At 51.6% G+C, this 23784-nt stretch overlaps 13 protein-coding genes across 13 annotated transcripts; 4 read left to right on the top strand and 9 right to left on the bottom strand.

Annotated features, from left to right (window-relative positions):
- Positions 1–132: 132 nt before the first annotated feature.
- Positions 133–1590, top strand: Malapachy_3991 (dash complex subunit ask1; the record flags this gene model as incomplete). The annotated part of the gene is made up of 2 exons (XM_018138447.1): positions 133–1344; positions 1372–1590. The coding sequence occupies 2 exons, from the start codon at positions 133–135 to the stop codon at positions 1588–1590; spliced, it is 1431 nt and encodes a 476-aa protein (XP_017991710.1).
- Positions 1591–1614: 24 nt separating this feature from the next.
- On the bottom strand, positions 1615–2318 carry Malapachy_3944 (hypothetical protein; the record flags this gene model as incomplete). Its single annotated transcript, XM_018138403.1, has 3 exons — positions 1615–1650; positions 1680–1710; positions 1738–2318. 3 exons carry the CDS (start codon positions 2316–2318, stop codon positions 1615–1617), a joined length of 648 nt encoding a protein of 215 aa, XP_017991918.1.
- Positions 2319–2443: 125 nt separating this feature from the next.
- Positions 2444–3871, bottom strand: Malapachy_3978 (act1-actin; the record flags this gene model as incomplete). Its single annotated transcript, XM_018138434.1, has 1 exon — positions 2444–3871. The coding sequence occupies one exon, from the start codon at positions 3869–3871 to the stop codon at positions 2444–2446; it is 1428 nt and encodes a 475-aa protein (XP_017991790.1).
- A 163-nt stretch (positions 3872–4034) lies between these two features.
- Malapachy_3993 (hypothetical protein) lies at positions 4035–4877 on the top strand (the record flags this gene model as incomplete). The annotated part of the gene is made up of 1 exon (XM_018138449.1): positions 4035–4877. The coding sequence occupies one exon, from the start codon at positions 4035–4037 to the stop codon at positions 4875–4877; it is 843 nt and encodes a 280-aa protein (XP_017991708.1).
- A 2-nt stretch (positions 4878–4879) lies between these two features.
- On the bottom strand, positions 4880–5436 carry Malapachy_3986 (trimeric -like protein; the record flags this gene model as incomplete). Its single annotated transcript, XM_018138442.1, has 2 exons — positions 4880–5393; positions 5423–5436. 2 exons carry the CDS (start codon positions 5434–5436, stop codon positions 4880–4882), a joined length of 528 nt encoding a protein of 175 aa, XP_017992065.1.
- Positions 5437–6186: 750 nt separating this feature from the next.
- On the bottom strand, positions 6187–7623 carry Malapachy_3977 (amine oxidase; the record flags this gene model as incomplete). Its single annotated transcript, XM_018138433.1, has 1 exon — positions 6187–7623. One exon carries the CDS (start codon positions 7621–7623, stop codon positions 6187–6189), a length of 1437 nt encoding a protein of 478 aa, XP_017991964.1.
- A 401-nt stretch (positions 7624–8024) lies between these two features.
- Malapachy_3976 (putative phospholipase c) lies at positions 8025–9956 on the bottom strand (the record flags this gene model as incomplete). The annotated part of the gene is made up of 1 exon (XM_018138432.1): positions 8025–9956. The coding sequence occupies one exon, from the start codon at positions 9954–9956 to the stop codon at positions 8025–8027; it is 1932 nt and encodes a 643-aa protein (XP_017991963.1).
- Positions 9957–10423: 467 nt separating this feature from the next.
- On the bottom strand, positions 10424–11287 carry Malapachy_3950 (gpr fun34 family protein; the record flags this gene model as incomplete). Its single annotated transcript, XM_018138409.1, has 1 exon — positions 10424–11287. The coding sequence occupies one exon, from the start codon at positions 11285–11287 to the stop codon at positions 10424–10426; it is 864 nt and encodes a 287-aa protein (XP_017991877.1).
- A 5184-nt stretch (positions 11288–16471) lies between these two features.
- Positions 16472–17109, top strand: Malapachy_3971 (peptidyl-prolyl cis-trans isomerase h; the record flags this gene model as incomplete). The annotated part of the gene is made up of 5 exons (XM_018138428.1): positions 16472–16581; positions 16611–16652; positions 16680–16860; positions 16888–16920; positions 16945–17109. The coding sequence occupies 5 exons, from the start codon at positions 16472–16474 to the stop codon at positions 17107–17109; spliced, it is 531 nt and encodes a 176-aa protein (XP_017991796.1).
- Positions 17110–17145: 36 nt separating this feature from the next.
- Positions 17146–18264, bottom strand: Malapachy_3980 (para-aminobenzoate synthase; the record flags this gene model as incomplete). The annotated part of the gene is made up of 1 exon (XM_018138436.1): positions 17146–18264. One exon carries the CDS (start codon positions 18262–18264, stop codon positions 17146–17148), a length of 1119 nt encoding a protein of 372 aa, XP_017992060.1.
- Positions 18265–20640: 2376 nt separating this feature from the next.
- On the bottom strand, positions 20641–21177 carry Malapachy_3985 (hypothetical protein; the record flags this gene model as incomplete). Its single annotated transcript, XM_018138441.1, has 1 exon — positions 20641–21177. The coding sequence occupies one exon, from the start codon at positions 21175–21177 to the stop codon at positions 20641–20643; it is 537 nt and encodes a 178-aa protein (XP_017991738.1).
- A 196-nt stretch (positions 21178–21373) lies between these two features.
- On the top strand, positions 21374–22033 carry Malapachy_3963 (cysteine peroxiredoxin; the record flags this gene model as incomplete). Its single annotated transcript, XM_018138420.1, has 1 exon — positions 21374–22033. One exon carries the CDS (start codon positions 21374–21376, stop codon positions 22031–22033), a length of 660 nt encoding a protein of 219 aa, XP_017991547.1.
- Malapachy_3979 (retinal short-chain dehydrogenase reductase) lies at positions 22027–23500 on the bottom strand (the record flags this gene model as incomplete). Its single annotated transcript, XM_018138435.1, has 4 exons — positions 22027–22155; positions 22182–22509; positions 22696–23266; positions 23296–23500. The coding sequence occupies 4 exons, from the start codon at positions 23498–23500 to the stop codon at positions 22027–22029; spliced, it is 1233 nt and encodes a 410-aa protein (XP_017991793.1).
- Between the last annotated feature and the right edge of the window lie 284 nt (positions 23501–23784).

Here is a 23784-nt window from a genome sequence, read left to right as displayed (position 1 = left end):
GCGCATGGGCTGTGTCAAAGACTTTTTTTGTTAGGTCAGCATTGGTCACACCCCTCACGCGTCACGACGCGTCGTCGTCCTCGCCGTCCTCCTCAAAGCAACACAACGCCGTGCGGGCGCGTGGCAGGCAGCATGAGTGAGAACGTAGCTGTGGGCGAGCAGCTCATGCAGCTCGACCAGGCCATTACAGCCACTCTGCAAGAAATTGATGAGAACTTTTCCCAGGCGCACCAAATTGTCACCTCGCGCATCTTACCTGCCATTCGTGAATACGAAGCGTCCTGCTCACAAACATGGCAGGCAGCGCGATTTTGGAAACAATTCTTCGAAGCATCAGCCCAGGTGTCTTTATCACAGCAGCCTCTTGAAGAATTGGAAGAAACGCTGCATGAGCCTATGGACCCCTCCGAAAGTCTGCATCCACCGACGACGTATGCAATGGAGCCAGAAGATAGCGTCCATGCTACGCGTGACAGTGACCAGATTCAATCCCCCCCGCGTCTAAGCACCAGCATTTACGCGGGTCGCACGGAATCCAATGTCTTAGAGACGCCCTTCGAGCGCTTGAAGCGGGATGTTGAGGCCAGTCGTATGGACGATTCTGCATGGCGCGATGCGCCTCTGCCCACGGGTGACATGTCTGTGGCGAATGATCCTTCCGTGGCGCTATCGGACATTCCGCGATCTTCTAGCCCTGTGAAGAACCGACGCAGGTCGTCGGCGCGTCCACGAGTCAGTGTAGTAGCTGGTCAAGATGGCCTGCCTGCCAATCCGTTCATGACAGGCGACGCGACGAAAGCGTGGAACGGGATTGCAGACTTGCGCACAACACCATTGCGCTCACATCATCATGTCGCGAGTCACAGAGAGGGCCAGGAGGAGGAGCAAGATGACGAGGGCGACGAGGATACGTCACTGGCTCTACCGCCTTCCATCTCGCCGCCTGTGACTATGCAGTTCAGTGTACCGCAAAGTAAATACTTGAAGACGCCAGCAAAAGAAGCGGCGCGTCGTGTTGTGCATGACTTGCTGCGCTCCGTTGGTGGGGATGAGGACGATCTTAGTGCTGCGTCCCCATCAATGACAGCGCCCACCTCAGGTTCTGCGCGGCGGAAAAGCGTGGTAGGCACACCGCTTGTGAAGCGAGGCCCACAACATCGTCGCGATTCGCTGCCGACGCCACCTACAATTACCAAAGTGTACCATGCACCGCCAGAGGAGGAGGCAACTTCGTCGCATAGCCGTGCGGGGCTGCAACTGGATGAAGATGAGGACGGGCCTGTCCGCCCAGACGATGCATCCTCGCCATTGCCATCCATGTTTGACTCTCTCTTGCAAGTGAATGTACGTATATACACATCTCACCATCAGGACCACCACGATGCAAAACTCCAAGAGGCGACATTGCCATCTCTTGATCCTACACAGATCTCTGGACAACAAAGCCGCTCTATTGAGGACGATACGCTCTTTGGCTTGGGCCCCCGCCGTGGTCCAGACGGTGTGAAGGACCAGGTGGTGGGGCGGACATTATCAAGTGCAGTGCGTCGATCAAGTGATGAGCTACGATTATTGGGAGAAATGCCATAGATACCTACGTGCCGAACCAATGTATTATGCGGAAGCAGCTGGACGCAAGGAATTGTAGTGCTGTGTGTCAGTCGAAAGAAAGTACATACTTCGCCTAGGCCGTACATTTTGACATGGTAGCTGCGGTAAGTATGAAGCTGTACGTACGAAATCGTCAGCGGTGTGCGATCGCCGACCTCTTCGTCGCCGATCTTCACGACGGGCATACCGGCTTGAATGACATGGATCGGCGTATGTAGCACTTTCGACAAAGCCAAAATTTCAGGCTGACCGCCCCATGCCGACGACGATTCCATCGCGTCGCAGTACTGCGCGAACTTTTCCGCGGCAGTTTGTGCGCCCTTGTCGACACCAGCTGCCGATTCATCCAAGTCTGAGATGAACGGTATGAAGTCATCTGCATGTTGACGCATATAACTTGCCGCGGCTTTGCGCATGTGTTGATACGTGTACAGCTCCTCCATGGGGTATCGTACATTGAGCTGATCCGCAATGGCACTGTACAGACAGTGACCATCCGGTGTAATTTCATGGATTTGCAGCTGCAGCTCATTGCACAGCTGCTTGAGCCCTGCCTCTTCCACAGCGCCTTGGTTTCCTGTTGGGTTCTCAGCCATTTCGCGCTCAACCTCAGCTCGGATCGAATCAAGCCGCTCCTGCTCACGCGCGTCCTTGTTCATCTTGCGTCGCTGCTGACGACTCATCTTCTTGCCGGCGCCGCCCTGCATGGTGTGACCCTGGTAGCCAATACACTCGTTGGACACTGGCCGAAGCGACGGTGCCACGTGCCAGACCTACAGACATCAAGCATGTCCCTGCGCAGGACGCTTTGGGCTACCATACAAGTGTGAATCTATTTGCATCGTACATGCACGATCGAGCTGCCATGCTCCTCATACTCTTGCTTACTGATCCAGAGCTGATGGAATGTACCCAGACTCGCGAGAATACTGCCACCTAGCCAGGTTGAATGACGGCGTTCTGTGTAGTTGCCAGGCGAGTGAATGCGGATGCGCTGGCTAGGCGCGGCCACGCTTAGTTCGTAGCTCAAGCGGTCCATAAAGCCCGGCAGAAGGGTACCACCACCCACACAAACAATGTTGCTGAACATGGAGGCACGAGCATCCACATCCACAGCCTTGGTCGCCTGCAAGATCAAGTCGGTGAGGCCCATGTACGTCAGGTTGTCGCGCGCTGGTAGCACATCGGTCTTGTCCGCGTACAGGCTCGGAGTAAGAATGGCTTCCGGTGCCTTGAATCGTAACGGTCCAAATGCATCGTTGGTGCCGTCAGGGAACTCATACATTTTTGTCGGGCGCGCGGCCGCCTGGCTTTCGTCCCACGGCGCCTCAAGCACTTGACACACCGCCTCTTTGAAGTCGTTAAGGAGCTCCATCGTCTTGTACATGCGGAATGATGGGGCTGTGGCCTGCAACCGGTCATCCCGCAACGTCGCTTGCGCCGGCATACCCGGGTCCACAGGCTGCTTGCTCTTGACCAGGAACTGCGGTACAAGACTGTCTGCCAGCCAGCCGCTCTTGTTCTTTTCGCCCATTTCATGCGTAAGCCCCCAAAGCAGTGCCCGCGATACAGCGTCGCCGCCGTTGGGTTGGGTATGAATGCCTTTCCGCAATACAAAGCCATCGACCACAGGAATCGCAGATACCTGCGATGCGCCTACGTCAACAACGAGCGCAGTAGGCCGACCCGACGCAAACGCGCTCAGGACAGTACGGTTCGCAAGATAAAACGCCGGCACGTCCAGCCCTTCAAAAGCGATTTCGGCCGTTTTGGCACGCACCGATTTGGGATTCGTTGCTGGCTCCGTGAGCAGCAAGGGGTGCACAGGCGCCGAGACGGACAATACATCAAGCGCATGCGATGAAAGTGCCTGGAATGCATCAAAGTCTTGCACAATGCCATCGTGATCAAAAGGCGTATCTACTTCGAGGCCAGCCCGCCAGTAGGACACACCCGCATCGCCCACGAAACGCTTACGTCCCTTCGAAGCGTCGAAGGACACGCCACGGGGAGGCGCAGGGGCAGGCGCAGAGCCATCAGCACTGGCCATCGATACATCGCCATCTGCTTCACTAGCGTCTGCCGTCTTGGAGGAGTCGCCATACGTCCTACGCTCCTCTTCTGTCATGGGCAGCCATCCATAATGGGAAGGGAAAATGGAGCGGGGCTGATCTTCACCAGCCCATCCGCCGCGAAAAATGGAGGCACCTGGATCGAGGACGACCGCATTGATCTCGTCACCACCGTAGACGCCAGGCATCTCGCGCGATATTCGTGCAAAGCGACGACGACACACGCGGCTCGCCGCGTCCGCGCCTTTGTACCGACCAGCGGACTGGGTTGTAATCACGTGACAAGGCGCGACGACGCGTGGGCTCCTCTCTGCGCGAGGCCAAAGACGCAGGTCGGCCTATACCTACGGCATGTTACAGCCTCGTGCCTTTGCGCAAGAGAACGACGTCTACGCACTAAGCCCTTCGCGATCCCCCGAGTTGCGGTCGCGCGCATTGAGCTTCTCTCCGGAAAAGCCAGCAGCCTCGTCCATAGGTCCCTCGCCGTTCAAACGCGGTGATGGCGGTGCCAAACCTTTTGCGTCGACCTCGCGTTTTGGGCGCAGTGCATTTTCTGACAAAACCAACCGCTCGCCCCAGTCCAAACACGACTATGGCTCACCTACCAAGACGCCGTTTCAAGCTAGTCCATGGAAAAAACAAGCCCTTGTGACACCCGCGAGCAACATTGGGCGAGCGGGCCAACTTAAAGCACGGATAGGCCAAATGCAAGACCCAGCTCTCTCACCACTTGAACAAGAAGAGACCACCGATGAGCCAGCGCCGACTCCAATGACAGACGACGAATTATACCCACCTATCGAATACATGCCGCCCTCGCCCATGCGTGGCCCCACGATGTATGATTTACCCACGGCACTCGATGGTCTGCCCCGCGCCAAAGAGGCGGCAACCATGCTTGCCAGCGCGCCGATCGTCGGTCAAGTACCGGCGGATTTGTGTGATGATACGCAGACGTCAATCCCACGCTCAAGCTTGAGCTTGCAGCCTCCTCCCTTGCCTACATCCTCAAGGACCGCGCCGCGTACGCGCGCGCCGTCGTTTTCTCATAAGCCAAAGACGCGCGTGCGCGCACCACTCGGTCGCTCTACCCCAGGTCGCGACCTGAAGACCACGGTGCGTGACGATGCGCTTGGCCACTACATTGATACCCAGATGCGAGTAGGTGTACGCACGGAAGGCTTTGATCTATAGAGCTAGGAACGAATGACACGAAGTTTATGGGAGCGGGGTATCGTATCGCGCAAGTATTGCAAGTGCTTCGCATGGAGCGCTAAATGCTGCCCCATGCCATCGCCACTCCAGACGTGCTGCATCGCATCATGCCCATAGACCACGGTCCGTTCCGGCAGCATGCTGTGCTCGTGATCAGAATGCCCAAGTTTGCACCCGGCACTTAGAATACAAAAGTTGCTGATGGTTTGAGAGTCCGAGACATGACACCCTGTTTCGAATACGTTGCAGTTGCCGATCTGTGGCGATGATACATGAGCATGTACCCGAAACACATTTCCATCGCCGATCGTCATGCCTTTGTCGGTGCTAATGAGGTGTACATGTTCCTCCAGCAGGCAGTTTTCGCCTACGGTGATGGGCCCCAGCGTAGCGTCGATTTTCGCGCGTGGATGCACGACAGTGCCTGCCCCAATTGTGACACGCCCACGCACATCCGTATCAGCCGGTAGGATCACGCGAGCATGGATCGTGAGTCTGCGTAAGAAGACAATACCACCACATACTGTTCACTGGGCATCGGCGCGTACCAATACTGTCGCGGTTCGATGCGGGGGAGAAAACTACAAACCGCACACCTCCATCAAGCAAACACACACCGCTCCTTTCTACGACGCATGGGCCGCCTGGGTCGAAGCTCGATGGGATAGAGATCGTGTGCCAGGCAATGAGGCCTTTGCCCTGCGACCTTCATGTCGATGGCGTCGTGTCCGGCCTGCGATACAATACCACCGTGCCCGCCGTGTACGTCGCGACAAATCTGCTTGCAACAGTACCCTGATGCGTGTCATACATGTCCACAAAATGTGTGTGTAGATATGCCTACTTCGACCCACATCATCGCCGTGGTAGGGGGTACCACAGGCGGTGTACTCGGCCTGCTTTTACTAGTATGTGGGTGTATATGGGCTTGGCATCAATCCAGCAAGTCGCGTCACAGAGTGTCCGTCCCAGGTACGAGGTTGGACTTGTCTACAAGGCCGGCGCCTGAAGCACCTCCAGCGAGCCCTATATTCGCGCCATCGCGCCGGGCTCCTCCCTTGTGGCGTATTTCAGAGCTCACAGAGCCTATGAGTTCATCAATCCATGCACTGGCCGATGCACATCGACGGCCCAGTGATGCCGAACGCGAGAGCGCGCCATCAACGGGATCAACGCTGACCATGATGGGCATCGCACGAACTACGTCATGGACCTCTGTACTACCCTACATCACAGGCACAACGAAAAACAGTGAAGTGTCTGAATCGCTGTCTTGACCTATCCCACTCTAATCAATTTCCTTGGCCACACGCTCGCCGGACCGCAGGGCGCCATCCATGTAGCCGACCCAGTAGTCTGACGACTCCGTGCCCGCAAAGTGTAGGTTACCAATAGGCGCACGAAGAGCCTTGCCGTGCGGGTACAGGACATTCACCGGGGCATGGGCGACAGGGCCACCACCCGAGTACGGCGCCGGGTCCCAACGAGAGAAGGTCCATTCCGTGGCATTTTTGGCCTTGTCGCCAAAGTAGGCTGTGAATGCCTCGGTGATCTTGGCCGTCATTTCAGCGTCTGTGGCATTGTCCAGCTCACGCATCTGTGCGACCTGAATAAAGCCCATGAGGATACCGCTGCTGCCGTTCTTCGGCGAAATGTCGAAGGTGGCGCGCGTCGAATACTTGTCGCTCACCGCCTGACCCGTCAGGCCACTGTCACGCCAGAACGGTGTCTCGTACTTGGCAATACCCTTACCGAGCGAGCCCATCTTCATCTTCGACTGCACCTGCTTACGGTCCTCCGTCAGCGCCGGCGTGAACTTGATGTGGTCCGCCATCGGTGGCGACATGGCCACAATCACATGGCGCGACTCAAACGTCTCGCCACTCGTCGAAGTCGTTGTGTAGGTCGCATTGTCTCCATCACCACGCACAATGGAGCTCACTGGCATACCGAGCTTGATCTTGTCTGCACCAATGATCTTGGCGAGACCTTCAGCCAGCAAGCCTGTACCACCCTCGACCCGCCATTGCTGTGCACCGGGACTGGTCTGCGTAAGACGCTCGAACGTGCCCTTGTGTTGCGCATTGCCTGCGGCGGCGATGTACGTCAGCAGGTACAGGAGCGAGTACTCGGTGGCATCTGCCGATAGGACTTCCACAAGGCCCACGTCAAGGATCTTACGAGCATCAGCGGTCAAGTCCTGCTCATTGAGCCACTCATCAGCCGTCTTGCTATCGTACTCCGCTGCGTTAGGGCTGTCCCAGGGCGCCTGCACGTTGATCTTGCTGACCATGTCGTCCACCTTGCCCTGGAGAATGCCAATCTGGATCAACGAAATAGGGTCCAGCGGCGGGATGGCACCAAGCAAGCCGCTAGCCGCATACGTCGAGCGCTTGTCATCCAGATACAGCACATTGTCGCCCTTGTTGTAGGTGTCGAACAGCTCCAAGCCAAGCTCCTTCGCGAGGGCAATGACATAGTCGTGCGTAGGGCCAACAAACTCAGCGCCCATGTCCACCTCGCCACCGGTCTGCAAGTAGTGATTGACCACACGGCCACCCACGCGGTCACGCGCCTCCAGCACCACGAACGTCTTGTTGTTCTCCGCCAGAGTCTTGGCAGCATTCAAGCCGGAAAGACCTGCACCAACCACCACAGCATCATAGGTCGCGGCCAGGGCCGTTGTGGCCACACTAAGCAGAAAGAGCGCACGGAACGACTTCATTACAGTACGCGCCAAATAGGGCCGGTCAGCGCTTTATATATACGCCACAGGAATGGGGCCCTCTACCCATTGTATTTCGCATGAACCTCCTTTACGCGCTATCGGCTCAGTTCGGGGATGCCTTTTTGATAAAATTACTGCTTGCTGCTGCACCATCGGGCTTCATATCGCTTCGACAGGCATTTAACAGTGAGCATGTCGTCACAGGAGTGGAGCCAGCCAATCACAGGACGGCATGATAGTTTGTCTCTATTACTCAGGCACTTCGCCCTGAAGATATGTGGGTGAGCGCCCACCACAACGTGCACATCAATACCGCGAAAAAGGAAAAAGGCAGAACGGTGAAAATCTATGGTCATTGTATCATGAAAAAACCCTCGCAATGAAAATAAAAAGTAACACTAAAGCGAGACACTCGCCACGGCAAACTTTGCCGCGTCGTTGTCCTTCATCGAGACGGTACCATCCTGGCTCAAGTCAAAGTACTTCTTAGAGTCGAGCTCCTGGATGGTGTAGCCCTGGCCATTGCCATTGTCCCACAGAGCAAACTTCGCAGCCTTGTCCTGGTTGTCCGTGAGGTTCAGGTCCTTGGTCAAGAACTGCTTCTTGTCCGCCGTCGACATAGTGTACACGTTGTCCTTCGGGACGGAACCCAGCCAGTGAATCACAAACAGCTGCTCGTTGCTAAAGTCTCCACGGTCGTCGACGGAGCTAAGCTTGTTGTCAGACACAGCCACGCGCTTGTTCCACGCAATAAAGCTGAGGTAGCGACCCTCAGTGAGATCACCACGCGTCATCTTCACACCCTTCTCCGTCGAGAGCGCATCCGTTTCGTTCTGTTGGCCATACGGAATCTCAGGTTGCACATCGCCCTTGAAGCGCAGCAAGCAGTCCCACGCACCGTTGAAGGTGCCAGTAATAGGGTCCTTCTTGGCCTCCGGCACCTCCGGCAGCGATGGGACACTAGTGTTCTTCTTGCTGAAGTCAAACGCCTTCACCAGGTCACTCAGCTGCTCACGACGCCACTTGTTCATCTCGTTCACATGGAACGGCTTGCCAATCGCCTTCGCCCACTTCTCCAGGAAGAGCGTCTGGCTCTCGTGCGAAGACACTTCGGTGAACACACCACCATTGCGGGTGTACGGCGAAATAATGTAGAAGGGAAGACGGAAGCCAGGACCGGTCGGTGCGTCCTTGCCCTCCTTCGTGAACGGGTCCTGGATCCATTCGCCAGGGGTACCCTTCGACGCGTGCGGTGCCATCACGTGGTCCGCCCAGCCACCCGTCTCGTCGTACATGATGATCAGGGCCGTCTCGTTCCAGTTCTTGCCGTTCATCACAGCGTTCGCAACGTTGCGCTGGAACCAGGCACCGTCTTGCGGCGTGTACGGCGGGTGCTCCGAGAGGTACTGAGGGCCGACAATGTACGAGACTTCCGGCAGCGTACCCTCCTTGGCATCCTTGTAGAACGACTGAATACCATCATACGACAAAGCACGGCGAGCCAGGTCGGTCTTGTTCTTCGCAGCCAGTTGGTACTGACGCCATTCCACGAGAGTGTTGTCGCCAAAGTTGTCATAGTCCTGATACAGCTTCCAGTCAATGTTCGCTTCACTCAGGTACTCTGGCACCGTCTTCCAGTACAGCGGACGGCACGAGTACTTAGCACCATCAGCACCGATCAGGCAGTAGGGGTCTCGGTTGTTCTCAAGAACCGTACCACCCTTGCTTGTATCACCACCGACCGAGCTACCATTCGCATTGATCGACGTCGAGAACCACGTCACACGATTCGGGTCCGTCGAGGCAATCTGAGCCTCATGGTAAGCATCAGCCACCACGAAGTTCTCGGCCAGGGCAAAGTGCACCGGGATGTCTGCGCGCTTCAAGTAGCCAAGACTGTACGGCGTATTGTTCATGGCCCAGCGGTCAATGTTTCCCTCGTTCCACGCGGCATGGTTCTGCTGCCACGAGTTAGAGCCAGCCAGCATGCACTGCACACGGTCAGACCAGTCGCCGCCCTGGTGCGGGAGGTACCATGGAAGCAATTCGCTCACATTGCTCGGTGGTGAGTAGTCGACCGGCGCAGCACCCGACACCTTCAGGTCCATGGTCTTGTTCACAGGTTGGTGGAACACATCCTTGCCAGTGTTGTTCGAAATATGCGCATTCGGATCCTGGAAACCACGCACACCTGCCATGGTGCCAAAGTAGTGGTCAAACGCACGGTTCTCCTGCATGAACAGCACAATGTGCTTAATGTTGGTAAGATCATCAGCCAACACAGGCGCGGCAAGCGCCGCTGCCACAGCTAGAGCAGAGCCCACACGCATGGCAGTAGAGAGGCAAGGTACCAACACGATTGTTCCTCGTCCTTTTCAGTCATGCTGCAAGGTGCCATTGTGAGACGTGCAGCACAAACGATCGCAGGTAAGCGGTGGAGAAAGGCACGTGCACCAATCAGGGAGGACGTATTTCTCGCCCAACCTTTGGAGAGAGGTACGTCAAATTCTGGAATCGGTCAGTACCCTATGGACGCCCCCAAACGTGTACGCGGATTAGTCATGGCCAGGGCGCAACGATCCAAGGCAGAAATTGCTCAGGGCGATAAAAGATGAAGAAATGCTACGGAGACTAGTGTATGGAGATAGATGAAAGCTATATATGTACAACCACACTTTACAACACCCATATAGCTTTAAAACAGAGGCTGAAAATAAACAGTGGGCTTGAGAGAAAACAAGGTACGCCCTCTCACCTTCTCTTTTTTAGGGAAGTGCGCATGGGATAGACAGCCCAGCTAGTCCTCGTGACCTACCTTGGAATCGTCCGTGCGCACAGACTTCGGTGTCCACGGGAAGTACCATGAAGGAATAAGGAAGAACGAGTTGGTCTCATCGGCCACACCAGCATAGGCATTAAACCAGGCCGTGAAAGACACAAGAATGCCAAACGCACCAGCCGTGATAGACAAACCCTCATTAGCCCTTTGACCATCATTCAGAACAAACGAAAGAGCGGCGAAGAGGAAGTTTAAATCCATGACAAGGAATAGGAAGAAAAACGGTAAGGTTGATTTGACGGTACATAAAGCCATAAGGAACGTAAACACGAACCATCCAAAGTTGAATAGACCCATACTGTTCAAATAGCCAGCCATACCCTCTGTAGCCACCAAGGTGTCCTTGATATGGAACCCTCCCGGCGTAAGAATAATGGCGTACGACACCCAGTACGATCCGTAAGCTCCAAATGCTGTAGCACCAAATGTATTACCAACAGCCATTTCCCACATAGCAGCAAGGATCTGTAAGAAACCACCATAGACAAACGCAGAACTCAGTACAATACTCTCATCGTGAAGATTTAGGACCCGCATGGAAATCAGTGAATTCACAAAGGCCGACAAAGCAAGGCCGCATAGACCCATAGGCGCAGGATTAGCAAACTTACGCTTATGAACGTTCTTGAAAATACCTGGCTGCATTTCACCACCGAAGGGTCGATGCAACACATCCTCTTCCGTGTAAAATATACGTGCCAATGGTCCATAGCCAAAACGCGCTGCATTGATAATGGCACTTCGCTCTTCGTGTTCCATACCCTCAGTAATACGGGAGATTTCATCTTCTAAGTGCCTGCGTCGTAGTGGTGAGAAGCTCATCCCGCGGCTGCGGCCACGCGAACGAGATGCCGCTCGTCCTGAGCGACGGAAAGGTGAGAAACTAGATCGTGCTCGGCCCTCAGATACACGTGAGAGCCTAGGATCCGGGCGGCGTCCACGAGCAGGCGAATAGTCACTGTGCCTGTGTGATCGCTCGCTAGCCTGCTTAGTTTGGGCCTCAAGCTCCCCCTCTGTAGGCTGCTGGGACATGACGGGAGGTAGGATTTAAGTTTCGGTTCTTGTGCATATTCATTTTCGTTAGCAGTTGAGCAGAATTCCCGCTGATGGGAATTTTGCGTGCAAAGAAGGCCAAGATAGACCAAGCGTTTTTTGAGTTTTTTTTTTCTTCTCAGCGCGCTGAGCGAGCTCTCTTCAAACTTGATGGATTTTGCCCAATGAGAAATGATCCCTTATCTTTGTCTGCAGTTCAGAGATAACAGTGCGAATGCGGAGAGACTTCGCACACGCTATATTGCCACGGCTGTTACATGCCACTGTGCTTTCCAGGCCTAGTCTGCATTCATTTGGATAGGCTCTAGGAAGCAAGGAGAGTTTTATCAGTTCAAAGGCAGACACTAGTCAGACTGATGCTCCAGGAAAGCGTGCTAGGTATTGAAGCGTTCATGATTGGTATTACCAGATAAAAGATCAAGTGAGCAACATACACCAGAGCCAACCCCAGATCCTCTTATTAACAAATTGGTTTATGTGAAAAGGGAGATGCTAATATAGAGAAGAACAAAGAATGTATGGCTCAAGAGTGTGTGTGGCACATTACATGGATGAGATAGAGAGTTTTTATCTCCTTTTACAACGTCCGTAGAGAAACCTGACAAGAAACCACGCTATGGGTTAAACAAATAGAAAAGAACGTGCTACTTTAATAGTTGTTTGGTATATCTTCCTTCTCTGTTATGAGTGGAGATAACGACATTAGCAAAGATAAATATAACGGACCCAATCAACCCTCCGTTACCAAAGCCTAAATCTTGGCAAAGATTAGATAAAGGATTCGCCGAACAACGAGGTTCTAAAGCCTCTTGAAAGGTCTATGAACCTTACGTGTAGGATAGGTTTCAGTGTATATCACATTCAATCACAGTACAGATAAACTACATACTTTGCAACGTTATAATAGATGTCAATGGGCGGATAGCATCTAGGATGGATACCACGAAAGAAATGGAAGACAGAATGGCTTCAGACCTTGCCGAGTTTTTAAGACGAACCTGCTTTTCTCTCTCTTTCGCATCTTCACATCCTGATTCTTCCATAACCGTTTCCGATTGATTTAATCGGCTCTCAATCCATTTTCTCATACGTTAAGTGCACAAACTGCGAACAAGAGAAACTAAAAAATACAATAGCTTGCAGCCCCGAAATGAGCGTCAAATTATAATGCCAGAAGGATGGTGAGCTCAACAAATCAGACATCAAGAAAAAGACGTTTGACATGAGAAAAGAAGAAAAAATAGTAATACCAGCAGGTACGAAGGCACAGCTCAGACACCATTGGAGCCCTTCTTTAAATTGTGCGAGTGTCTTGATGATATGGATAAGATTGTATTTGCTAGCCTTCTTCTCTTGTACAAAGAAAGCCGTAACGAGAGCGACAATGAGAGCAATGGCAGAAGAGACAAAGGTGGGAGAATTGTAGGGATTGACAATGAACTTACCGATATGGAATGAAAATAAAGTCAACACAACGCTTAAGATCGGACCGATCACGAGGGCGATGCCGGCAAAGGTTCGAAATAGAGAGAGTGCGGGTAATCGTTCCTCTGTTGACGTAGAAGTGACAATGTAAGACATGGCTAGAGAAAATGACCCGCTCTATAACCCACAAAGTAGCCTTCCACCAATAATGGCCCAAACGTCTCCGATGCCATGTTCAGCAGCACAAGAATAGAGAGAGTTCCCTATGGCTGAGAATAAGACAAAAACAACAGTAGACCACTTAACACTTAGTCCCCAGAAGGCTAAGATAGGCCCGACCAGAAGTGAGACAAAGAATTGTACAGCAGCCGGAAGGAACTGTGCCAAACTCAAGTAAAGCGACGCACTATTGCCCGTTAAGGATCGTATGTAGGAGAAGACGGTAGGTAGCCATAGTGTACTGTCAATACCATACTGTAATGATACAAGGTTCAGGAAGAAGAACTTTATTAGTAGATTGGATGTAGTCATGAGCAACCAAATGCTCTACGTCGGGAGAGAACACATTGCCTTCATGAGTAGTTCTCTGTATAAACTCAAGTTGATTTGTCGATACGAGAGTTTAATTGGCTAGGCACTGAGGTGAAATCTATATATACCTATCGATCTCCACATCACCAGGCACAGTTTAAATAAAGATCATCGTTCAGCTCACGTGAGGGTGAGTTCACCCACCAATACATAACATGAAACAGGGCAAAGAGCAACCACGGTAAAAAGAAAAGGCTCTCCAAACTTAGAATTGCGTGAACAAGAGTGAGTTTAGTATCATGAAAGGGACGTAGAGAATGAATAGAAAAGTGAAATGTTTCTGGAAAGACATATGAAGACACAAGAGACGTATATGAACAGAAGTTAGAACCCATCGCTTATTTCCCTATACGCATTATAAGCCCACTGAATGAGACTCGGTGCTTGAGAAGCCGAGAAGGTAACATTAACAACAGGCCCTAGGTGTTGTAGAAGTATACGCATCTCCACATATACCGGTGTTTGAAATCTCCCTCCACTCGTCTTCATCCGCGACAATCCGAGTGTCCTTACGAATAGGCCCATAATGAAGGATGAGTTCCTGGATCGGCGGCCTTTTTGGGCTGTCCGTGTTCGCAATATACTTTTAACATATGTTGAATCGCATTCAAGGTCTATCGCTGCCCTTCAGGTATGTCTTGTACCATAATTCCGTGTACGAACTGAAGGCCAAAGTGTCGCACCCATGGTTAGACCAGTACTTTTTGTACTCCTCTTTCCTGGGTTCACATACATTTTTCCTCTTATTTTTACCTCCAACGTACCTTTTAATCGATCCAAAGTTCGGAAGAATGTTGGTATCCACGATGTTGAACACTAATAACCAGACTTATTCTTACCTCCGCATTGGCTGTATACTTAACGGCCGTGTTAAAAGTTGGTATTGTGCTGTGGCACTATTGACATTTAGGATTATTTCTGTGTTAAGCGACCCATTTGTCCTCCTGTTCGACGTCTTATTGTTGGGACATACCATTTAGAATATGGTTTCCCATCTACTCATTCAGCCAACAGCATTAGCATGTGCGTGATTTTCTACTATTATGCCATGCAGGCACGACGCGCCATCACGCTACTACGGAATATCGGATATATGTCATCGCCAGATCTTTGGCATATGCTTTTTGTCGATACCTATGCACTTGAGTCGCTGCTTGTCATATACGCTTTCACCATTATTTTTGGCAGGCTATACCTCGGTATGCATACTTATATCGGTATGTCATTATGGTAACTCTGACGGAAGATTGCATTGTAGGATGTCTTATCGGTGCTGTTGTAGCTACTGGCTCCATTGCGTTGGATGTGGTAATTATTGATCTCCTTCAAGTCTCGTCTCCCTTGGGTACGTCCACTTTACGGCGTTGATTTAACACCCTAGTGCCAATTTCGATTTTTGTACTTGGTTGTATCGCACTTGCAATCCATCCTATCCCGATATTACCTTGCCCATGCTATGAAGATGGTATGCACATTCGAAACTAACAGGTAGTGGTCTGCTTTATTGGCTCGTATGTTGGAGTAGCATTGGGCAATTGGCGGACGAATAACTATTATTTCGAGGATATGGGATATTTGGATATGAAGCTGAAGGTGTTGACTCAAATGCTGCCTCCTTCTTGGATGTTTTATCTGGGTACGTTCTGGAGCCATGTGGTTGTGGAGAGCACTCTAGGCAAACTTGTCGCATCCTTGCTGTTTGGTACGAGCTAAACTATGTCTGACCATATAGCCATTGTGCCGCTTATTTTATGGAAAGTTATTTCCACGCCCATTCTCAAGTGCGCTATCCCTTGGCTGTACCTGAATATGAAGCGACTGGTCATGCCATCCAGAAACCAGGAGTTTGTCACCGTTGGAACGACAAAGGCAAAGGACGCAGATGCATTGCCATTAAAGCAGGACTTGAGGCGGCGAAAAAAGGTCTCTGAAGAGAACCTAACAACATCAGTTTCGGAAGTGCATTCATCGCAAGAAGAGAAAACCTATTTTGATGAGAGATTCTGCCAAGGTATGTATGTGCGCGTGGATTTACACCTAGACTTTCCTCGGCTGCTCATATACACAGGGGTGGGATACGTTGGTGCAACGTTCTCATATTACCTCATCTCTTACTTCGATGTCAAGGTCTTCAAGCCCATGGATTAAACTGCCTGGCTTATTTCATCGGCAAAAGAGCAGCTGCCACTCTTCGACCTTCCTCAGATAGAAGATTAAACGATGAGCATGCGTTTTTCTGAGTAAGTATACACGAATACATACTGTATTTTGTACGTCGAGTTGGATTCCGAGGGAGTGTAAGTAGGAACGGATTCGGTTGGGCACAGGTAGCACAGTGTTGCCCGTGCCAATAATCAAGATTTCTAGCAGGCATTAGATACTTGGACCATCACATACCAGGCTTCGGCGAGACTAGCTCAAAAAGTGACCAGATACTGTCATCCCAGGCCTCCCAACCACTTCCATTGGGCATAGCTTTCATGGGGTCGATTTCGGGCGGAGACCATTCAAACACTTTGCCGTCCAAGAAGATACAGTTGGGAGGAGTAATCAGTCCATCTGCCAGCTTGATAGATGTCGGTGTTACCTTGGCAACACGAATCTGGACTGAATCATCTTCCAAAATATTCACGAGAGGATCGTAAAAGTCATCACTGCCGTGTGAGCAGAAAGAGATACGTACGTTACAGGGTCCGACCGTCTAGAGCTGAATACATTGGAAGAGTGATGAATAGACCGTGCTGGTAGTTGAATGCGAGGATGTGCCAAACAAGGAAGCACATGAGTGGGTACTATACGGGTACGAAATATGCGCTGGCTAGCGAATATGCGTGACATGGTGGACACAGCGCAGTATCGAAAATGGGACAAAATCTGTGCACACGAACCAGATGCCTCCACTTGCAACACACTCGGCTGCCATCGTCCAACAATACAATGTCCGGGGCTGGCACGAATGGCCGACCCATTGTCTTCTTCGACATATCCATCGGTGAAACAGCTGTAGGAAGAATCAAGTTTGAGCTCTTCTCAGATATTGTGCCGAAGTACGTGAGCGACCCCCTCCTAACTTCAGAACGGCGGAGAATTTCCGTCAATTGTGCACAGGAGAGCACAGGTAGGCCTTGTGCTGACTTACCGACAGAGTCAACCATAAGCCTATGGGCTATAAAGACTGTGTATTCCACCGTGTTATCAGAGATTTTATGTGCCAAGGTGGTGACTTCATCCATGCTGATGGCACTGGAAGTTTTTCGATCTATGGTGATAAGTTTCCTGACGAAAACTTCTCCTTAAAGCACGATGCACCAGGGCTATTGAGTATGGTACGTTGCATAACACATTGACCTTAGGCAAATTCTGGACCTAATACCAATGGATGCCAAGTACGTCTCTATCCACTTACCCAGTTCTTCATCACTACACAACCTGCCGAGTTTCTGAACGGGAAGCATGTCGTTTTCGGCAAGGTCGTCGAAGGGATGCTGGTAGTACGCAAAATCGAAAATACACCGTGTGGTCCCAACAATCGCCCTCGAATCGACATTCGTATTACAGGTATGCTATATACATGACTCACAAAAGAATGCGGTGAAATGTAGTCCTTTCTTTCACTTCGAAGGGGCCAGCGAAGCAACTGACCCCAGCTTGGTCAACACTTCATCCCATTCGCCTTCTGGAGAAGATAGGAACGTAATAGCTCCACCAGCACCCACCAATGCATTGGCGCCCTGCATGGTAATGGTCCTGATAACAACCGATAGACTTGATGCGCCGTCCACCCCAATGAACCCCAAGGCGCCTGAGTAAATACCTCGACGACGTGTCGTTGATTCAGGGTCGTCCGCCGATCGTTCCAGCGTCTCAATTAGCTCCACACTCCTCCGTTTCGGAGCCCCTGTCATGCTGCCTGGTGGGAAGCACCGCCTAGTCACATCCACACATCCAATACTCGGTCGCAGTGTGCCTTCGACGGAGGTCACAAGCTGGTGGACTGTCACGTAGGTCTCCAATGCAATGAGTCTTGGCACTTCCACTGTGCCAGGGAAGCACACAGATTGTAGATCAGCCCGGATCAAGTCTGCGATCATCAGGTTCTCAGCTCGCTCTTTGGGGTCCGCTTCCAGCAGTTGTCGTCGTCGTCGGTCCTCTGCAGCCACAAATGCCCTCATGTCTGGTTCTTCTTTGGCTCGTGCAAGCCAGTCCTCTTCGCCTGCGCCCCAGCCTGGCCGTACTTTGGTCCCTTTGATAGGTCGCATTTCTACTGTACCCCTATCCGATACAGTGAGGAACCTTTCTGGGCTAGTCGATAGGATAGCTTGTGGTGTCCCATGGACAGTTGGCAGTTCCACATAGGCTGAAAAAGGTGCAGGGTTCTTCCGCCGCAGAGAGCAGTACAGGGCAAAGTACTTGTTATAGTCCGCCTCCTCCAGCACTTTCCCCTCAAATTGTGTCGTGAGGCAGATCTCGTAGCTTTCGCCCATACTAATGAGCTCGCGAGCTTTTTCGATTTTTTGCATATAAACCTCTGCATTGTCCAAGCCATGCAATGTGATGGGCGGGAGAGGTGACACTGTCATGGTACTGGTCGTTGTGTCTTGAAGCTTTGTTTCGACGCATTGGAACCACGTCAAGGCGTCTTCCTCCGAGAGTCCTAGCGTAACTCCACTCCTCTCCAGCGCGGAGATGGCATCACTCGTCTTACCCCCTTCATCCACCAGCGCATGCATGTTCCAAGTTCGTGTTTCATGGTCAAAACATAGCACACGCGAGCAAAAGGCCCAATACGCAGCGGGCAATTTGGATCGGTCCATACATCCTTGGTTGCCTGCTCGGTATTTATCTGGATGCAGTGAACCCAGGCTCAGTGATTCATCCTTCATCTCATAGCTCCAAAACCCGGCAAAGCCAGTACGGAAGGATGGCTTCTCACTTTTCTCCAATCCCCTGGTTTGCGCCTGCATGGTGCGTTGCACTTGATCCATCCAATGCCATAGCGAGGTATAGGCGGCAAGATCAAGATGTACTCCGGGGTGCTTCCCTACGTCTTCACCTGGATGATGCACAGTAAGGCACCCCGCCATATCATAATGCAAATAAAAGTCTGCATTTGTTAACGTTGACACATTGCTTTGAGGATCACGAGGGCTTGCGCTATCCAGCCAAATACAGTTCGGACATCCATTTCGAAAAACCATCTCTGCCAAATATGGGAATTGATAAGCAATGACATGCTCGAGCGTCGTCGCTGACGCTGGTACGCTCTTGGATAAAACGCGCCAACGTGGCGAGCAAATGCCAATGCTCGTACCGAGCGCTACACAAGCACTGCCCAGACTGCGTATGTGGTACGGAAGGCATGTGTTTGCGTCCTTCCATGATCGCACTCTGGCTGGATCCTTTTGATTCCAGATCTCCCGCACATTATGCAGGAAGTTGCTCAACACTGTGGTACCGCCTGTGGTCTCAATACTTTCTGGGTGAAATTGCACTCCATAGCGTGGGAGAGACTCATGTTCCATGGATTGAACAATCGTGCCAATGTCCTCATGATCGTCAATAGACCGTGATGTGACTCTTAGGCAGCTAGGTAAACTCTCTTCTTCGACCACCAGACTGTTGTAGCAGATGACCTCTGTACCATCAGGAACCCCATCCATTATGCCGCAGAACCCTTCCTTTCTCTCCCAACCTTGTTCTTTCACTATTTTCCGCTTTCTTCCATGAAACGGCTCTTTCAGCTGTTTGATGGTAGCACCCAACCCCGTTGCCAAGCCTTGATGACCTAGACAAACGCCAAGAAAAGGGAGATCGTGGAGGGCTTCGTCCTGGAGCAGGGCCAGCGACGTGCCGAAATCACTGTCTGTTTCCGATGTACCCGGTCCCGGTGACAAAATCACAGCATCAATGTGAGGAAGGACTTGGTCTTCAAACGTATGAGGCGATAGAGCAGGGTGGGTATGTGGAATCACAGCTACGCGACTCACTAGCAACTCAGGGCTTGGCTCAGGATCAAAGCATTTTGAAATCAGATAGAGGAGATTTCGTGTGTATGAATCGTGGTGATCCACAATTACAATACGTGGAAGAGCTTCTAACGGATCCATGGTATTGTCAAAGAAGCGAGATCTGCGTACAATTCATTTGTTGTGCTTTGTCATCCGCATCTTGACATTCTTGGCATGATCGGAGAGAGCGCATGCCTAGCCACCGAATCTTTCTATCGTCATTCCCATGCCTATATAGAATCCATTATCATTCAGGAGATGCGTTAGCAGGCAGGGACACATTTTTTTTCCCATAGGCGCTTCTTTGCACTGCCAACAGGTCCTTAGACTATATTGAGTGAGCCGCACGCACAAATATTTGATATGGTGCAGCGTCTTGCCATGATGCCATCCAATCCGAGTCCATGAGGAGATTGTAACTCTGTCGCTGGGTATATTTGTTTCCACGTTATAAAGGGTTTGAAGGAGAAAGCCAAACATGTCCCCACAGGGTCCATTTGGCTGCATGCCGACTGCGACGTAAAAGTGGTACTTATACAGTCCTTCGATACCACTTCATAAACACTGGACGTTACTTTGCATTCTATACGTACACCAATAGCTCCAACGCCGCCCAAACCATTTTCCCACCAAAGGAATTAACACAAGCTGAAATGCAAGTTGTAGTTGGCGCACACCTTCTTCCCATTCTTCCATGGCAGCACGCTCTTCTTCTTCGCGTTGACGTGCTGAAGACGTCACACTGACGCCCGACGCATTTGTATCTTGCAAGGTCCGCCACGGTGCTGACCAAAACGGTGTGTTATCTTCATCTAGGTACTTGGGCAACTCTTTTTGCTGCATTCGTTCATAATAGGAGACATTTTTCTCAGGACCAAGCACATTCCCGGCATAGGCTGTTAGCATATCCTCCGCTAAGCTCCCCATACTGGATTCGCGTTGCCATACACGCACGTAGGAGAGATACCTGCTCCTCCAGGCATGTACCACGTGGCAACGGGCTGTCCAAACGTAAAACGGTACGCGCGGGCCAAGTCTAAAGTCTGTCAAATAGCGAAATTATTACTGCTAGTATATACAATGTAGCTATTCACAGCTTTACTTCGAGGTAGTGGTGGTAGTGTTCGAGCCCGCAATGTACTCCTGGGCCTTGCCAAGAGCGTCAACAGCGGCCTGGCGAGCCGACTCGAGGTAGCTAGTCTGCTCAGTGCCGTCCACCTTGTCAGCCTTGACCGCGGCCTTGTCACCAGCACCGTGGAGGGTGTTGCTGATCGAGTTTAGGGTGTCCGAAGCGTACTGCTGCGCCTGCTCCGAGAGACGAGTAAGGGTGCTTGGCTCAGCATTGTGCTCCGAAGCCTTAGAGCTCTCCTTCGAGGCGGCATTGTCAGCCTTGTCCTCGACGTAGTTGGCAGCCTTGTTCAGCTTCTGCTCACCCTTGTCCAACGAGTGGTGGAGATCATTCTCGACCTTCGGGAGCTTCTCGCTGATCTTCTCGCTCATGTTCGATACCATATGGTGGCCCTTAGCAGCAGTGTCGGACGAGCCCTGCGCGTTGTTGGCAGAGTTGCTCACCGACTGAGAGGCCTCCTTGGCAGTGTTGTGGATAGCGCCACGGACAGTTTCGTTGTTCGACATTGTTAATTAGTAGATGGGTGTCAAACTCGGTGGCGTGGCGGGGCGACGTTATATAATTTTGTGACCAAGCATAGTGCGGGCATATGCGCTTTCGTTTGAGACGGGGAGGTTTGATGGGTCATTTTGATTGGCCCGAGTTTTCCCTGTCCAGGGTCTTCTCCGCACACATGCCTAACACGGCATTTCCTCAGCAAGCATGACGAATCTTCGTTTGGGTTCGACTGCGCCTGATTTTTACGCCGACACTACGCAAGGTCCAATCCATTTCCACGATTGGCTTAATGAATCCTGGGCCATCCTATTCTCCCATCCGGAGGACTTTACGCCGGTATGTACGACCGAGCTAAGTGAGGTGGCCCGTCGCCGGAGCGACTTTGAGAAGCGCCACGTCAAGGTCATCGGCCTCTCTGCCAATGATGTGTCTTCACACCGACGTTGGGTCGAGGACATCAACGATGTGTCTGGCTCAAATGTCGCATTTCCTATAATCGGTGATGCCGATCGTTCGATCGCTACGGCATATGATATGCTTGATGCCTTGGACCCGACCAATGTGGACGCAAATGGCGTACCTTTCACGATCCGAGATGTACTAGTAATCGACCCTAAAAAGATCATTCGTCTGAAGATCTCCTACCCCGCCTCTACAGGCCGGAACTTTGATGAGATCTTGCGTGTCATTGACTCTTTGCAGCTTGGTGATCGTTACCCTATCACTACGCCTGCCAATTGGCGTCCAGGGGATGACGTGATTATTCATCCCAAGGTGAACGACGACGAAGCTACGGTTCAATTTCCAGGCTACAAAACGATCAAACCCTATCTTCGTCTTGCGGCGGACCCTAGTAGTCAATGAGCAACAGTGTCCTGTTCTTGTGGCATTGCAGGTGGGAGCGTGCTTAGCTCTACGTCGTCGGGCATCGAAGAAGCCCGCACGGAAGGCGACATGGTGGACATGGAGTAGTTTGCGCCCAATACCTTATTGTTAGTATACAAACACATACCAGTTGAATAAAGTCATGTACAAAGGACGGTAGCAATCGAAGGAGAGGGGTCCAGATGGCATACCATGGGAGCATAATGTAACGACTTTCCTGCCGTTCTAAAGCGTCCACGATCTTATCGATGACCGTGCTGGCCTGCACGGCAGGGGCCATAAAACGTGCAAATCGGTTGTACTTGATGCCTGTAAACATGTCTGTTTCTTGCAAATGCCCCGTCGTCACCAATGTTGTGCGTACGTGCGGCGTTCCATAAATGGCATCCAGCTCGAATCGAAGCGATTCATGCAGCCCGACCACTGCGTGTTTAGACGCCACATAGTCCGCTGTACTGTCAGTGTGTAAGCTTACGCACTCATCTGTGCAACACCTGCATGTCCCATGATGGAAGAAATGGTAACGATGTGTCCTTGTTTTCGGGAAACCATACTAGGTAGGAACTCTTTTAAGAGCCAAAAGTGAGCAAGTGTATTGGTTTCCAGTGTTCTAAGGATGGTAAGTTCTGATGGCAACGTACTTCGAAATGGCGGAGGTAGTCAAGTCCAGCAATGGAAATCCATGACGGATACCTGCGTTGTTGATGAGCATAGTTGGTGAGCCATGGCGGTAAATGATGTTTCGAGCAACTGATGCCACATTGATTTGTTTTGAAATATCACAATGGTAGGCGGATAGATTGGGGTGTTTTACCGTGGTTTTTCCCACGTCCAATGTGATGACTTTCGCTCCTCGCTCCGCCAAGCGAATGGCCAACATGGCGCCAAGCCCTCGAGCACCACCACTAATCAATACTGTCTGTTTTTGCCACCCTTCCTCGTCCAGTCTTGGGAGTGTGGGCTTTGTCAACGTTTTGAAGATCCATGAGGGGATCGATTTTTGGTTCATTGGCAATGGTTCGGCATTGGTCCAAACGCGGCTGAGCACTGTAATACCATGCCATACGGCAATGAGGCCAATGAATGCTAGAATGACGAGAAATGGTGTGCGGAATATGGGTAGTGTGGCTTGCAGAATCTCGTTGCTCGTCATGCGTTCAGGGTGCCATGCCATCCCCAATAGAGTCAGCAACGTAATGATCGTGATTGGATCTACCTGTGTGAGATAGGTCATGACATACCCATACAAAAGCGATTTACTCGCTCAATAAGCACTTCCATATTGTACTTGTCCCAAAAGTCCTGGGGTAAGTTCTGCCGAGCAAACCGCTCATTTTCCTCTTGACACATCTTACTCAGCGCCACCAGCCGTTTCCTAGCATCATGCGTCGACTCTAGCGGTGGATCAAACGGGATGCGGATCAAAGGTAGGACGTTTTCATCCATGATGGCCCCCTGATGATCGGGTGGTGTATACCTCAGGATCATATGCGTGCCAGCAATGGACTCCATCTTAGACCAGCGTGGTAGTCTTGGTAGCTTTGCATGGTACATTACCAAGTGCTCTACGGCATCAGCATGATCTGCGTTCATATGGCCACAGATGCGGTCTGACACCCGGGCGACCGAGTCAACCTCTGTCATGTCAGCGTAGTGGAGGAAGCAATCCAAAACGTGTGGGGAACATTTTGGGTGGCGACGTGAAAATAGCGCGCCTTGACATCAAGTCG

The sequence above is a fragment of the Malassezia pachydermatis genome, assembly GCF_001278385.1.
Source record: "Malassezia pachydermatis strain CBS 1879 chromosome Unknown scaffold4, whole genome shotgun sequence".
NCBI lineage: Eukaryota > Fungi > Basidiomycota > Malasseziomycetes > Malasseziales > Malasseziaceae > Malassezia > Malassezia pachydermatis.
This window is presented reverse-complemented; position numbering and strand designations above follow the sequence as displayed.